This window comes from Gadus macrocephalus, chromosome 18 (genome assembly GCF_031168955.1).
Source record: "Gadus macrocephalus chromosome 18, ASM3116895v1".
Taxonomy (NCBI): Eukaryota; Metazoa; Chordata; class Actinopteri; order Gadiformes; family Gadidae; genus Gadus; species Gadus macrocephalus.
The window spans coordinates 10,361,337-10,378,537 of record NC_082399.1 but is presented as its reverse complement, the minus strand read 5'-3'; the positions used below and the strand labels follow the sequence as shown (position 1 = coordinate 10,378,537).

The 17,201-nt window shown below is 43.3% G+C and overlaps 2 protein-coding genes across 3 annotated transcripts in view; one reads left to right on the top strand and one right to left on the bottom strand.

The window, feature by feature from the left end:
- Positions 1–4,956: 4,956 nt before the first annotated feature.
- LOC132446638 (NADPH oxidase organizer 1-like) lies at positions 4,957–8,830 on the top strand. Its single transcript, XM_060037021.1, has 8 exons — positions 4,957–5,121; positions 5,253–5,333; positions 5,463–5,535; positions 5,641–5,824; positions 5,940–6,148; positions 6,449–6,580; positions 6,771–6,891; positions 7,613–8,830. The coding sequence occupies exons 1-8, from the start codon at positions 5,005–5,007 to the stop codon at positions 8,214–8,216; spliced, it is 1,521 nt and encodes a 506-aa protein (XP_059893004.1). The 5' UTR covers positions 4,957–5,004; the 3' UTR covers positions 8,217–8,830.
- Positions 8,831–9,687: 857 nt separating this feature from the next.
- tex2l (testis expressed 2, like) overlaps positions 9,688–17,201 on the bottom strand; it is a 20,688-nt gene continuing 13,174 nt past the window's right edge. Inside the window, exons 11-13 of one of the 2 annotated variants that reach the window (XR_009522813.1) lie at positions 14,727–14,847; positions 9,990–10,430; positions 9,688–9,959 (exon numbers count right to left, since the gene is read on the bottom strand). Coding sequence is in view for 1 of the 2 variants with exons in the window: in XM_060036587.1 (XP_059892570.1) it covers positions 10,260–10,430; positions 14,727–14,847 (292 nt within the window). In the remaining variant the exon portion in view is untranslated. Of the gene's footprint in view, positions 10,431–14,726; positions 14,848–17,201 lie in introns of both variants that reach the window. The other variant, XM_060036587.1, reaches the window with a different exon arrangement.

Sequence of the window (17,201 nt, the reverse complement as noted above, 5' to 3'; positions counted from 1 at the left end):
TTGAATATTAACCATACTGTTACCCAGTTCTTTAATCTTAGTCTTCAATATTATAATGTGTTTGTGTAATCTTCCAATCAAGGAATGAATATAAAGAGTAAATATTAACTTCAGATCGTATGATTGAAAACCGGTTTCATTTGACCTTTACAATGACGTACGATGAAGAGCCGCAGAGTGACCAGAGTGAGGCAATACCGTTGCTTTTCATTCTGTTAAGCAATTCAACATTCTTTGTATACCTTTTATATTCCTCCTACCTGATTGGTCATTGATTGGTCATCATTTTTTTTCCGGAAGCAGGAAAGCCAAGCCTACCTGGCTTGAATCCAATTTGAATGATCTTGTAATTAAAAAATGTTCGCAACCCCATGTGGAGGGATATTTAAAATAACGATAGAATATGATCTGAGGCAGTGCTAATAGAGGCACTTTTAGAGGACGTTTTCTGGCCCCCAAGCCTGATATTGGCCCCCCAGGATAATATTGCAGCAGATATTTGCAGACTATGTCTGTAGCAATCTCTCTCAAAACCGGACCAATTTCACAAACTGTTGTCCGCATAAGTCCCTTAGACCCACAATGATCAGAAATCAGGTGGACAAATCCAAACGTTTTCCTTGAATGGGCAGGGTTAAGCCAACCCTGCATGTGCTATGTTGCAGTAAAGCAATACATCAACACTTTTTTTTGTTTTGAAACAACATTAAAAATAAAACTCTTCCGCCTTTCCTGCCTCTTAACACAACGTTGTTCATCCAGGGTTACAGTCTAACAACCTAAACAAAAGTTGACAACCAAGAGGGTAGCGAGCAGGACCCTATTCTATGGCGGTCATGCCTAGTTCAGGTTAAGGTTCGAGGGAAGGGAGGTCTTTTTGTTTGTGGTTGTCAGACATTTCGCTTGTTTGCATTACTCCAGCCAGCCCTGTTTTCCCAGCACAGGTTATAAATCAAGGCATAACTTGCCTTGACTATAAACAATGGCACTACTTCCTTAACATCCTGATAATGGGCGTCCAAAGCCTTCCTGGAAGCTGCTGACTCCCCGGAAAGCACCTGTGTGCGTGATTCACTGTCTATTCTAGTGATGCAATTTATTGGCTGCCATTGCTGCCATTACCCAGCAGCCATTGCCCTTGCCACTTGGGAGGATCACCCTTCATTCTTTAATAGGTCGATGGGAACACGCCCTCTTAATAAATCATACTTCATTTATAGAGTCGACTTTTCATTGAAAAAAATATGTGAAACATCACAACAGGAAAATAAACATTTGTACATTTGAAAGTATTACTTATTGATGAAAAGGACTCACTAATGGTCCAATAACCAAATAAGTTCACTCTTCACATTCAAGGAAAACGCATGTTTGGTCGAAATGCTTGAAGGGGTAGAAAATGATTTGCGCACACCAGAACGGAGCAGGGTGCTTTTTAAAACATACTGACCGATAGCCATGTCCGATGTGTATGTCTGCCAATGTATGTCTGCCATCCCATTTCCCAAACAGAATCCACCTGTGCCTCATTACGTGTTATTTTTTTTTTGTCATCGTAAACTTAACGTCATTGACGCAAGTTCCGGCTTCTCAACAGTTCAGATAATGAATCTGTAATTAAAGTCACTGCTATTGGGTGTTCCTGCTTGTTTTCTTGGGCTGACGAGAGATATGCCTACTGGGAATAGGCTGCAGGTATGACTAAATGAATGGCTCACAGTACAAAGCAATTATTATTTAGGAGAATTCCCGTGTTGCTTCACTGGAATAACTGGTATTTGGTAACATAAACTGCAAAGGGTACTAGTTCCCCTCAACTACATGTATGTACCTTTCAAACTGTATTATTTTATTACTTTGCCAGTAGTCAATAATTGTTCATTTAATACTATATAATACAGTATAATATAATGTTTATATAAACATTTAAACATTTTAAACATAGACATTATGTAAAGAGAAGGGTTAGAGTTACTGTAAATTGAACATTTAAAAAGGTTTTGTTCATTCTTTCGAATGTTTTGCATGCATAACCTGTCATCTTGCGGTAATAAACCTTATCAGAGTAGAAGAGAAATGAAGAGAGTTGTGTGTGTGTGTGTGTCTCTCTATGTCTATACGTGTGCATGTCTGCACGTGTCTGAGCGTGTGTGTGTGTGTGTGCGTGTGTGTGTGTGTTTGTATGCACTCCTATGCCTGTGTTTGCTTGCTATGTGTGTGCGCCGATCCCTCTGTATGTTTTCAGATTAGGCCCAAAAAAAGGCGATGGCTGAGGTGGGGCTTAGGTCTCCAGGTGTTCCTTCAAAGCCCAGGTGGGGGGGGGGGGTGGAGGTCTCGCTGCGGTCTCACACGCGGGACTATCCCACATGTGCCTCTGAAGCGAGGCCGGCGGGCGGCCCCGTCTGAAGTGATGCCAGGGGCTTTATCTCACGGGTGCACACACGCACACACACACACACACACACACAGACTCATACACACACACACACACACACACACACACACACACACACACACACACACACACACACACACACACCCAAGCAGGCAAACACACACGCACACAAACGCGGCACCGGGGGAAAGGTTAGGGGGGGGTCCAGTGTTTTGGTGATGGGACGTGGCAGTGGGGAGGGAGGAGGGCATGATGTCAATGCCAGGAAGTAATCCTGCTACCACGTGAGGCTGCCAGCACTGGGCTCCAGCCCCCAGCGGGACGCCGTGTCACGCCCTGCTCTGACGTCCGTCTGACGGGATGGACGTACCTGCATGGTCACACGTAGGGGGAAACGATGGGGATAATAAAGAGTTGTTTCTGTGGTATTCCACACCTAGAAACGTGACACACACGCACGCACAAACTAACACACGCACACACACAGACGCACACACACACAGACCGCCCACACGCACATATGCCCACACACACACGCACATACACACACACACATACGCACGCACACACACACACACGCACAAACACACAACCACAGACGCACACACACACATGCACACACACAGACGCCCACACACAAATATGCCCACAAACACACGCACATACACATACGCACACACATATGCGCATGTTCCCATGTGTGTGTCCAAACAGGTACGTCCATCCGATCACAGGGCGGGACATAGCTACTCGGTTGTGCCAGTGCTTATCATGTCCCTCCCCGCAAAGAGACACACATATATTTACTTGAAAGACAGCCATTTTACTTCCAGGCTTTTCCATTGTTCCATTGTTCCTTCCGTTGTTTCCCTGTCTGATATCTTGACAAGGAGTTGGTTCTAACCTCGACCACCTTAATCATAATCACCATATCGATATGGTGATTATGATTAATTATGATTATTACCGCACAAAGAGGTCCTTTGAGGAGATTGACAGACGAATAAAGTGTGTGTCTACTTCACGGTGCCCAAGACTCTGACCACACCTATTGTCTCAAGGTGAAAAGGGTCTAGACTGCAGGGATCCCCTCCACCTCGCTCTGTCCCCATTGCCTTTTCAGAGTCTTGTTGGTCAATGATAAAAAAGAACAAATGGTCTGTCCCAACGGCTTATAAGATATTTTCTGTAAGTCGAAAAGGTTCTTCCAGGAAACGCCAGGGTGATATTTATGCAAAATGTTGTCCTTTTGCAATATAAAGTATGCAAAGGTTTTTGTTTTCAAGCACACACACACACACACACACACACACACACACACACACACACACACACACACACACACACACACACACACACACACACACACACCACACACACACACACAACTATGAATAGTTGTGGTTTCTTCTAAGGTGCTTTTCTTTCCTGGAAAAAAGGATTCTAAGTGTGTGCATGTAAGGTGTGTGGGGATGTGAGCGCATATCTGTGTGCAAGTGTATGTGTGTTGGTGTGTGTGTGTGTGTGCGTGTGGGTGTGTGTGCGTGGGTGTGGGTGCGTATGGGTGGGTGCGTGTGGGTGCGTGTGGGAGAGCAGGCATGTGTTTTTTCACGAGTTGTCATTAAATAGATGGATGGATGGACAGAACAATGAACAATAGGAATTAAAGCCACTGCTCACGTAGATGGGATCCATGTTCTTTTATGTGTTTTATGAAAGAATACTGGGAGTGGAAGGCTAATAATTTATAACACTTGGTTCAGGCACATCGCATTGCATGATTGGGGGCGTCCCTCCCTTAAACATGGGTCTGCCTGGGTTCTGGTTTTAAGGCTGCGTCTTAGTTTCTGGTTAACCTTCATCTGGCCATCGATTAAGCTCTGCCCCGGGCACTGGCTCGAGGCTTTTCTTATTTTCCATTTTGAGATTATTGTTATTATTAATAAATAAGTAGTACATGTAGTACAAATGGATTGATTTACATTCATTAAATATGAAAGTGTATTTAATTAACAGACTAGTTCGTTGTAATTTTTAATAGTTATCAGATATGTTATATACTCTTATAGTAAAAAACACATTGGTCTTGTAGGCTAAACAGTTAAAAAATAAATCTAAAAACAAATAGTTGAATCTTCAAATTTAGCATAGTTTTTTTAATTACCTTGTTTGTAGAAGGCTTCATTTTGCAATATATTCCCCAGTATGGAATTATCTTTGGACATTTGGCCAACAAGGTTTTGTGTAATCGTTTTTCGCGACTGAATAAGGCAAGTCTGAACTTATTAGAAAACCTTTGCACATGTTAAAATGCAGTACAATGTAAAAGACGTAGAGGTTTAATAAATAAATCAGGAAACCGACAAAAAAATGAAAAAGATCAAAGAACAGAATCGGCATAGGCGAGCTAAATATACCCCCCCCCCCCCCCCCCCACCCCCGAAACGGCCAGCGCCGGCTCTGAGTCCTACCCATCACCAATCAAGTTTTTATTTGGCACACGGGAGCTACACTTGGCTCCGCCCTCGCCCTTCGACAGCTCTATAAGTAGGCCTACAGGTGTCCAGTGGAGCAGACAGCACAAAGCAGCTGAACCTAGCGCAGAAGAGATGGAAACAGTCGTACCATCCCTCTGCACTACTCTCATTGCGATGGCCAACCAACCGCGGCACGTCATCAGCTCTCGCTTGATCGGGGTGATGATCCGAAGTGCGCCAAACGTGAAGGTATTTGCTTAATCTTGCGTTTATTTAAATGATTTTGGATAAATATGCTTTATTTTATTTATTTTGCTTCTTCCCGAGAACATATATCATAAACCTTATTTTTATGTGTTCTGTTTGTGCTTGTTTTGTAGATGTACATCGTGTCTGTTGTCTGGTCTGATGACAGTGAAGGGATCATCTACAGATCCTTCCAGGAATTTCAAAAGTTCCATGTAAGTACAGTTATTATAAATGATCAAACGTGGGCACAGTAGGTTTTTCTTAATTGATGCTAATTGTAAAACGTATGAATAGGGTTTGAACATGTATTGACATCTATTTCGTCTTCCTTTTTTTTCCAGGGACATCTGAAAAAGAAGTTCCCGCTTTTGAACCCTCTCAAGAAAAGTGAAAGAGTCATCCCGAAATTCAGAGGTAATTGGGTTTGTTTTATGCTGAACCAACAGTTAAAAGTGCCAGTAATGTAGCATCTTAATTCACAGTGGGCTTTGGGTTTAATTGCGTCTTCCCTCTGCTCAGCCCACGCCATTAAAACCATGTTGCAGCAAAACAGCTCCAGAAGATCCGTCCATCGCATGAAGATCCTCGACGACTACTGTTCCAAACTTTTGCAATGCGACTCCTCCGTCTGCCAGAGTTCAGAGGTCAATCTGTTTTTCACGTGCAAAGACCAGGACTTGCAGCCGGACTTCACCAAGAACAGGTAAGTCTATGCTGCGAAATTCAACCGGTTATGGCGCCATCCATTGCGAATTGGCATAAATGCATCTCCTCAAATCTAAACTGTGGACCTAATGGACTCTTCCTCTGTGTGCTAGCATCATGGTGCTGCCGTCGGGCGACCTCTCCAATATGCAAGGCGGAGGTGTGGCTGATGTCAACAGACCGCATTCGGGCAGCGTCACGTCACCCTTTGTGAGCCAGACATACCGCTGCGTTGCCGCGTACGAGACGAAGGACACAAAGAACCGGCCCTTTAGTGTGGTCCACGAGGAGGTTCTGGAGGTGCTCATCAAAGACCCTGCAGGTTGGTCACTCGTCATCACACACTAACCATCCCCACCTTTCTAGCATATATGGTTTCCAACCCTGACAGTTTACCCTTTTAAGGAGATTACTTTCTAAATGTCCAGTATTTGCCTGTTTTTTCAAACGGGCTAAATTACTTTCCAACCTGTTTTTCAAACAGGCTTGCCACGACATAGCTGTTCCTTTTTTGTTTTTAAAAGCACACACCAAACACACACACACACGCAGACACACACACCTAGCACTGATGATAAGCATTGTGGTGTCGTCGCTGTCTAACCCTCCGATGCTCTGGCAGGCTGGTGGCTGGTGGAGAACCAACACAAGCGCCTGGCTTGGTTCCCCGCCCCCTACCTGCAGATGTTTAAGGAGGACAGCAACGACGACGACGACGACCACAACGACTTGGAGGAAGCCCTCCTGGAAGGAGGTGCGTTATCTCCTCCACCCGACTGGCGTTTTTAAACTTGATATTGGATGTCCCCGGTGTGGAATCCCCCCCCCCCCCCCCCCAACATTGGCAGGCCGCCATGCTTCATAGCGTTGGAGGTCCGACCCACGAGAAGAAAAGACGACAAAAGAATCATTGTTGGACTCCCTCCCCCCGTTTCTCTTTTTAGGAGCCGCCCTATACCTGGCCGTGCGGACATTCACCGGCCAGAAAGCCGACGAGGTGTCGGTGCCCATCGGCGCGGTGGTCAGCGTGCTGCGGATGACCAAGGACGGCTGGTGGCTCGTCAGGTGGGTCAGACGCGACGCTAGGTACACAGACACAGCCTGTCCCCATCCTGTAGCACCGTGAATGGGACCAAGGCGAAAGGCTATTTGACAAGCCGACATGCGTTGCTCTCGTGTTTCATAGCCGAAGTCTCCGAGAAGCAATGTTATTTTCTACCGTCAGTGAAGTGCCCGAGGGTTGAGGCGCTGTAAGTGAGCTGGGGGGGTTGGGTGTCATGGAGATCTGGGAACGGAACCAACTATTGCAGCGTGATGGCAACGTGGGTGTGCCTTTTCTCAAACAACACAATACGTAATGCAAGAAATATTTTTTTGAGTACACAATTTTACATTGTGTACTCAATATATTTATTGTGTGTGTATAGTTATAATAAATATATATGTATATTATATATACATAGATAAATATATTTTTATAGATGTGTGTGTGTGTGTGTGTATATGTATGTATGTATGTATGTATGTATGTATATATATATATATATATATATTAAAAACTAGCACACATTGAATGCCTGCATAAGAGGGAGGAGTGGCAGATCATTTGTATAGTGTGCATCATAGTGTTTGCGTCATAGTGTGTCATCAACATTACAGATGTATAATTGTGAATGTATATCACGTCGAACGGCGAGCAACCATTTCACATCCCCACCGACATTCCTGATTCCCACTGTCTGCATGTCGAAACGCGTGGCTCACTGTGTGTCTGCGTGTCTTCCAGGTACAACGACAAGGCGGGCTTCATCCCCTCCATGTACCTGAAGCCCTACAGCAACCCCCAGGCGTGCCTCCACAGCCTGCAGAGGAAGCTGCACTCCTCCACCCTCAACCTGGCCTCCCCGGCGCTGGAGGAGACCCAGGCGGGCGGGCGTCCGATGCCCAGCCTGTCCGAGCACAGGGAGCCTGAGGGAGGCAGCCCGGGCCAGAGTTCAGGCCAACAGGAGAAGATGTCGCGGCTCCGCGAAGCCCATTCGCTGGACCTGCTGTCCGAGTCCGACCGAGTACGCAGCTTCTCCCTGGACGAGTGCGCTTCGGCGCCGGGCGGGAAAGCCCAGGTCCCGCCCCGTCGACCCCGGGGGTACTCCGCCAGCTCCGCGGGCAGCGGGATCAGCGCCGCCGACTCGCGGCTCTCCGACCAGTCCACGTCCACCGCCAGCCTCGGCCCCGGGTCGCCGAAGGGGGCCGCCGGGGGGACCCCCACGGTGCCAGCCAGACCCAAGCCCCAGGAGATCCTGACCAGGTGCACCACCATGACCCGCAAGGCGGCACTGGCCTCCAGGGACCGGCTGATGCAGGAACCGGAGGTCATCATCCAGTCCCGCTGAAGCCCACCCGACCGCTGCGCGTCTTGTGTCTAGCAGATGGAGCTAAATCAACTATTCCGACTATTGAATCAAATGGTTTTTCAGATCGAGCCTCGGATAACACTAGAGCTGACTGTCAATTACTCCAGTAATTGTAATGGACGTTTATCAAGTGATAATGAATATCTGTGAACATATAGGGTCACTGGGATCCTCTGAGAGGAAACAGATGAAAGAAACAAACTCTAACCCTAACGCTGAAAAGTGATTGGTATCTATGCTTGTAGTAGTTGATCTGATGGGTTCCTGTTGTACTGGTGAACCTCTCTGGTCTGTATTTAAGGATTCTATCGGTGCATAATAACTGCTCTTCTTTATACTCTTGGTATACCTATTTTCAAGATTTGATGAGATTCTGGTTTCTGCGTCTATCAATTATATTTGTAGTGTGACTCTTCAGCAGAGAAACGCCTTGTTTACCTATAATATGAAGGAGAAAGAAAATGAGATGGCATTCAATGAACATTGAAGTGTACAGTTGCCCAAGTGTGTATACTATTTGTGCCTCCAAACTTACTGTATATTGTGTTATTTACTCAATGTGTACAATAAATATGTGTTCTAAATCATAGAAAGATGACGATGTATGCTTCTTCATGTCACGTCTTGTTTTAAGTATACATTCAAATTATTCACACCATATTCCCCATTGATGCATTGCGAACGCCATCATGCTAAAAAGTAATGTCAGATAATAAATATGCTTTTCGGATAATGAATATGAAAAATCCACACATCCACGTTGGCAATCCAACCATCTAATCAAACATCTGTCTGATTAGATGCATCAGACAGATGCATCTAATCTTTCTCTCTCTATATATACAGTATATGGCATCCCTGATATTGATTCAGTTTCTAAAGAGTATCTACTGCTGGCTAAACAAACATGAACTCTCTGTTAACCCAGATTTAATGCCATAACTGATTTTGGAGACTGCTTATAGTGTGGCTAGGTTAGCTTTATGATGTTCTATCTTATCTGCTATCGGTAACCTAAGCCCCGTAAGAAAGATAATGCATGATAGTTGTAAGAATGTGTTGTAAAACTATAAATATTAGTCCACAGAAAGTCAACTCAAAGATGCACATTTCTCTATTCTGCAATGGCTGATTGGTGTCTGTCACCTCAAGGACCGTGGCAGATAACGACTCAAACAGTTGGCCTACGTGCCGGTAGACATATCTGTTGAGTTTTTATTACTTCTAGGGAGTATCTATAACTTCCCATAATATGCCCATGTACACAAAGGTTGAACCTTGTTTGAATTGTTAAATCAGTTTCTGATTGAGTGTTTTGGAAGTGCCCAGTGAGTCACTAAAACAATAAGCTCTGAAGGCTCACAACAGAAAGTGAAGTTTGTGTGAGGATAGATTGTTGGCATCCAACTTAGGTATTGATTTAATTGCACATATTGATTTAAGAAATGGATTTGGATCTTTTTTTTTTATTCAGCGTCTGTAAATACACAAAAAATGTCATTCATCTGTATACAACCAATGCAGCAAATACATGTAAACATGAACAGAAGGCATCACTATAGTTAATTCAGGAGTCACTTTCAATTGTTTTTTTAAAACACTTTACAATAAGAGTAATTGACCCTTTATTAACAATACTTTACTAGTTAATTCAGTAATAAGCATTATTATAAAGCATTAGGGGTGCTAGGGTATTTATTCTGTAGGGGTATTAATTCATGTCTACATTAATACCCAATTAACAAGAACAACATGTTAAACACTTAGTTAACATGAATATTTTTTGTAACACCACTTGTAAATTATTACTACCATTCGTGGACTGCTAATAACTGTAAGTAAAGGCTTATTACAGCATTAACTAAAGTTGATTAATGGTTAATTAATCATTAATCCGATCGCACATCAAGTCCTTACATAAATCCCTTTATCTTTTACAAAATAATCTTAAAAATACATATAGACATTAAATAATGTGTATATGAAAATCGTTGATGGAGATAGAACACTTCCTTCTGGACACTAGTGAGATTCTGCCCTAGTGATCTCTGCTGGGTCTCTCTCCATGGAGTCCACGTAGAAAGGAGACTGTTCAGACTGAGGGGAGAGCTTCTGGGACACTAGGGGACTGTCCAACCCAGAATGCATCAGTGGCACATAGATGTCATCCATGTTAGGAAGTACAAAAACCTTCTGAAAGACAAAGACAATAAACATTCTATTTTATGAAAATGTTATTGAAAAAATGACACATGAGTGACACAGGATTGGACAGAGACCAACAAGGTGGCAGAGACAAGGAAGAGACTGAGATAGTGGATCCGGTAAATCAACTGTAAAAATCAACTTCCTTTCCCGGGTACATTACATTCCGTCCATAGATTCTAATGCTAAATGACATACAAGTGAGACTGCGAAACATGTAAGCATGCAATAAAAATTAGAGAAACTATGGAAGCAAATCCCTGCCATAATGTCAAGTTTAAATGCCAGTCAATTTTGTATATTGAACCATTAACACATTTGAATTCATAATGTTTTACATACCATTTGAATGTTATGTAAAACGTGAAAATAATGTGACCTAAATCTACTAGTTTGAAATTCACTTCTTTGAAATTCCAAAAGTGCATTTCATATTTTCATTTTTTTAACTAATTCAGACACAAACATTCATTATGCAGATATTCAAAATAAGATATTCATTACTAATTTGCGTTGCCAAAATACAGAACAGAAAATGAAAGCGACTGATTGCAGTCAAACCGGCTGCTGTCTTATCAGGGCATGGTCTGTCATGTGATCTAATGCCCCATTTCCACTGCAGGGTGCGGAACGGATCGGATCGCAAAGGTGCGGTAGGGAGGGGGCGGTATAGCCCAGCTCAGTTCCGAGGTCGCGTTTCCACTGCCGACAGTACCCTTGGTGGTAGCCCGGATGTCGATCGCCGCGGCAGCTACGTAAACATAGTAAACAACGTCTTCCTCCCCAAGAATGCAGACGAGCGTCTCCACCTCCTTGTTCGCCCAAGCAAGCTTTTTACGCGACATGTTAATTGTAAAGAATAATACCTCGAGGCTACTGTTGGTTTGTTTTTATCCCCGCGTCACCCGGAAGTGACGATTCTGTCGACCAATCAACGGAGGGGGGGTGTAGCTAGAATTCCAGGGTACCCTTTCAGGCGTCTGGTCTCGTTTTGGGTACCGCAACGGAGGAGTCCCTAGAATGGGGTCGGAACGGGTACGGCAAAGTCCGGGTCACGCCCACTTTTGGCGGTGGAAACGCGATCCGACCCGCACCTTTGCGATCCGATCCGTTCCGCACCATGCAGTGGAAATGCGCCATAAGGAACCCACTTGTGAATTAAACCCTACGATTGTAAACGGGAAGAAGGACGGTGCTCAGGTAAATGGTTCAGTTTGTGCCAATTATTCAATAAAAAAAACGTAGTTCCCAGACCCAACATCAAGATGATGGGTATGGGAACACGGCTCAATCCAAGGGCTGGGATAAACGATTGTCTTTCAAATTCCCTCTGCACGCGATAGGATAGCTCTACAATCAGTCATGTAGCAGGGACCACACTGGCTTGACACGGACCCGTCAGTCGTCGTTAGGTTAAGCCCGCCCACCGACTCGATACGTGATTGGCCTCAACAGAGTTTCGTTTTTCCAGCTCGCAAGCTCACGGAGCATTGCTAGACTAAAGGCCGATATATGCTCTGTTTTAGACGTAACGCGTAAGCACGTAAGATACATAACCCCCCCCTTGCGCGGTAAAATATCCCCCCTTACGTGCTTAAGTGCGTCGCCCAAAATTCCTGACTATGCGACTTAACACTACGGCCCTACGCAGCTCGCAAAGACTGTGATTGGCCAGCTAACCACATCCTTTCAGGAGTCTCACATTTCAGCTCCCTCAACTGTCTTCGACTCAACCTTAACATCGTTCAGAGTGTGGAAAAAGACCGCAAACCTAAACTTACTGCTACTGCTACTCTCGTCGAAAATACTGGAAGTGCATAATATAAACAAGCCAGCGATTTCCACTTCCACGCCCACAGATTCGTTCGTTGCTCCCCCTACTGTTCTGGCGGAGAATCCCCTTGCAACACGCGCAATCCTTAAGGAACCGTAAATCAAAACTTGTCTAAAACAAGTCCCTTGTGTAAATTACGTGCTTACGTCTCTGCGTCTAAAATGACCCTAAATCGGCCTTACCCTGGCTGCATCTGTAACATATATGCTATACATAGGTAGTGACAGGCCCGGTTCTACGGGGGTGCATAAGCATGCATTGCACCCCCAAAAAAAATGCTTGCACCCTCAATTGAAAAAAAAAAAAATTCAATTTTTTTTATTTTTATAAATATGATAAATATAAGAAAATACTTGCTCACAAAACAAATTGTAATGAAACTTGTGACAATTTCCATTAAATACCGTTGAGATATGAGCATCCAACATCACTCTGACTGTTCACCAAACTGACAAAATCACTCCGCATTTATGCATGGTGTTTTGCTTATATGTTGCTTGGCAACAGTCCGCTCAGTGGGGATCTATTTTTGTTGCCGGAAGCAATTTCATTCGTTTATATGATTAAATAAACAAACAAATCACAATCTATCTTCGATTATTATTATTAACAGTACATTTTACTAGTATAACTGTTGTATAAAGCAATATCACACTCGAGGTCGCAATGTTGTCGCTCTATATCAGCGCTGCTGTGATTGGCCGCCGGCCGGCATCGTGCGTCATGCCGGCGTCGCGTGCAAAATGCACGCACCCATATCAGTATATCTATGGTGCGCACTGCGCACGGTAGTGACGTTGAACTTCTTCGGCAGCAACAGTTATATATCCGTTGGATATCCAATACATGTATTAAATGTATTATGTTCATAAGAACCCATATTTATTTTTATTGTATTTATTTACAATCGTGTTAACTTTAAGAGTATTATACTGATTACTTTTTCTTCAAAGTTCAAAGTCTGAAAGTGTTCGTTCCTTGTTCAGCTAAAATCTGTTTTATTTTTAAGTGGCAATGTACAATTATTTGTTACGTCAAATATCCTGCCACAATTTATAAAAAATAAACCTTAATTTTTAATTGCAGTCACATGTTTTTTTTTTAGTGTAGAATTCTGTTCTTTTTTACACCTCACACATCACACATATCAAAAACCTATCTCATATTCAAAGCTATCTAAGATATCAATAAGCTAATGTTGCAGCTGAAATGTTCTCCACATCACAAGACATGATATAGTACCATCTTTTAAGCACAGTATTTGTTTGTTACATGTCCCAACATGTCAGTAGAACTACGCAGAAGTGCTTGTCTATGGTAGGAAAGGCCTGTATTGCCGCTTTTCCACCGCACATGTAGCTCGACTCGACACGACTCGACACGACACGACTCGACACGGTAGCAGCACGGGTGCTTTTCCACCGCAAAAAGTACCTCCTGGACGTGGGCGGGGTCGGCTGCGCGAAAGGGCAGTGACGTATTTGTGTACGCGACGCAAACAACACATACGCAACCCACACATGGACAGAACCCACATAACAACAATGGAGGACATCGATCACATTACTATTATTAGCTGGCATGTTGAAGAAGTTGGAGAAGTGGAACATGTTGGCTGCGGCGCTGCTATGGATGTTACCAGCATGGTTGCCATGTCGCTCTCGTGACTTCGTCACACTCTCTGGCCAATCAGTCGCCGGCCGTCTGCCGACGTCACCTTTTAGCATCGGCTCAGCTCGCTTGGAACCTAGAGCGAGTAGGTACTAGAAAAAGCAGCCACTTCAGGTACCAGATACCATGGTACCGCGGTGGAAACGCAAAAAATGCGAGCTGAGTCGAGTCGTGTCGAGTCGTGTCGAGCTGGTACCATGCAGTGGAAAAGCGGCATATGTAAAGAAGCGAAGTCTGAACTGAAGCTGGGTAGCTGGTTTTAGTATAGTACCGGTGCACCCCCTGTAATCTCAAATGCACCCCAAGGCATTCTGTTCTGGAACCGGGCCTGGGTAGTACGCAGTAAATACTTGTGATATTTAGTGTTGAGGAATCTATTCATCGCTGTTACATTCCTTTGCATTTGTAGGGTGTAACAGTTAGATATGGTTGGCACTATTGACTGATCAAAGAGTTAATACGATGAGAGCTTCATCCTGTTTTTACAATCTGTCTATAACCCGACCACTACCCTTAAGGAGTTTATCAAATTATTTATTTGGATTCACCTTCATCCTGTTCTCTTGTCCTGTGTTTTAGTATACTGTGTTTTGTGATGAATTCAAGAAAAACAGAACGGGAGTATGCAGCAAAAAGTGGGAGTGTTGAGGTGCTCATCAGAGGTAAGTATCAACAGCTGAGGGGGCAGGGGAAGCTCAAAGCATTGTCTATCTGGAAGACAAAGGCTTTGAAACCGCACCTCGATGTGAAGGAACTGCTTCTATTGACATTGTAATCACCTTAAACTCCTGCTGCAGCTTCCTCTCAATCCACTCAGTGACGTGGCAGAAGGTCACCTCCCTCTCACCCAGCTTGGGACGCACCCGCAGATCCAGCTTGGGTGGCATACAGAAACTGTACCTGTCCACCAAGAACACACACACACACACACACACACACACACACACACACACACACACACACACACACACACATACTATGTAGAGCTTACTTCCCAATACATGTCCATGTATGTCACGTCAAACTTGTTCGGCACCTAATACCAGCTTTACGAGAATCGGTTGCAGATAAATATCTGTCCCATCCAACTTGTCCTCTGCAACTATTTGCAGCTTTACGAGAATTGGTTGGAAGCTAACGACCATTATTAGTGGGGTTTTTTTGTGACGCAATGCGTTACAATCTACAACAAAAGATCTAGAAATAAAGATACATCACTGAACAACTCAGCAAATGGAGCAAGACAAGTCATTAACCACTCCATGAGGCAACAGGGCAACAAAGGCCAGCGCCATTTGCCGCAAAACCAAAAACCTGCAGTGTTGACTCTGTCCTTCAAATATTTGGTGCGTTAAGCTAATATTCAGAGGTAGAAAGTTTGCAATCAGTGATGGTCCATCATTTGAACAGTAGTTACTTATTGGGTTCCTGACTGTAAGGAACTCTTTCGCTTTATAAAACGGGCCCCATTGATCACAGAGTTGTGAGGTTTAAAGTTTTAAAGGAAGTATAATCACAGTCAAAGTTAATGAATGTATTTTCCAGATAATTAAAGGAAGTCATTATCTTGCCTGAATGAAGTAAATAAGTGGGGGAAAAGCCAAGTCAATAAAGGCATACATTCCGAGGGGCATCAATATATTACAAATTTCACCTCCTGCTCGCCTGAGATGAATCTTGGCTGACTCCAACTTGACCCATAAAAGCTGTAAGCCCATTTATAACTGGCTCCCCTCCTCCTGACAGGACGAGACAAGGGCGGGGGCGATTCACGACGGCCACAAAGAAGAATGGAGCACCCTGCATTCTTCCTCACACTTTACTTTTAATGACTTGTATGTTAAGGTTACTAAGTAATGCTTAAGTGAAAGTTAAACTAGGCATCTGTTATTAATGTAGTCTACAATAATATTCGGTGATATTGTTGACAATTGTTTGACTATGATTTTTGTCTAGAAGTAGAAGTGTCACTTTGCTCATGCATGTCACATCTTCATGTATATATACATATATATATATATATATATATATATATATATATATATATATATATATATATATATTTAAGCAATAGATCACGACAGGCTGTGGTATGTGCTCATTATACCACTCATTATACCACCTTCACAGTGGTATAATGAGCACATACCACTGACTGAAGTGATCTATTGCTTTTATACAACGGTTACTATTATGGCGAAACGAAAGTCATAGACACACTACATTTAAAAAGAAACCAAGAAAGTCAAAGTAGCCGTTTTATTAAAGAATACAAAAAGGTAGTCCATCCTGGCTGCTTTCAAAATGCACGACGGTCGCTATGCAACACACTTTAGCGTCCCTCCGAGAGAACGGTTGTAACGGTTTCCACTTCAAGGCGCGGAGTGATACTTTCACAAAATGATCGGGCGTCATAGCAGTTATGTATACGCTCATTATACAACAGTTAGGAACCAATCAGATCGCTGGATTTAGGCCCCCCGTTGTATAAATATATATATATATATATATATATATGTGGTATAGAGGTTTGTTTTCTTTGATTACACGTGGCTACTTTCCTCAAGATTGTGTGTCAACCATCACATCTGGTTTATTATATATATGATCTATATTACTCATATGTTTATGATGAGTCCCTCACTGCTTAACATCTGATATAACTGTATGGTTTTAATGTAAAGCCACTTGGAATCCAGAGAAGGAGGATAAGTGTACGTTCAGTTCATGGAAAACTGGGGTCGGGGAGAATGGGTAGGGGGCTCATTTCTAGGCCCAATGCCTGGGGTGTTGTGATTCATGCATGGATGAGGAATCCACATGGTAATGGAATATGATAACATGGAGCCTCATCCATTTATAATAAAGTATTCATCTTTCAAACTTTCTCGACTCTCTTTTTTTGTGTGTTTATCCACGACGGTGTTAGAAGATAAGTAAAAAATAAAGGGTCTTTCTAAAGCTGATTGAAATCAGGAACACATTAAAAATAACTCACCTCCTTCACAACAAGAATCAAGATCAAAATTAGACCCACTGACAATGGCAAGTTGTTTTGTTCATGTTAACTAAGCTAACAGTGTTAGCTTAGTTAACAAAGGTTAATGAATACCTTTGTCAACACAGCGTGTTGACAAAGGTATTCATTTAAATATTATTGAACAGGGTTAGGGTTAATCGCAAACCTAACCCACTACCCATAACCCTTACTACTTTCTCTATGTTTATTATTGCATTTACTCATCTTAGCATTA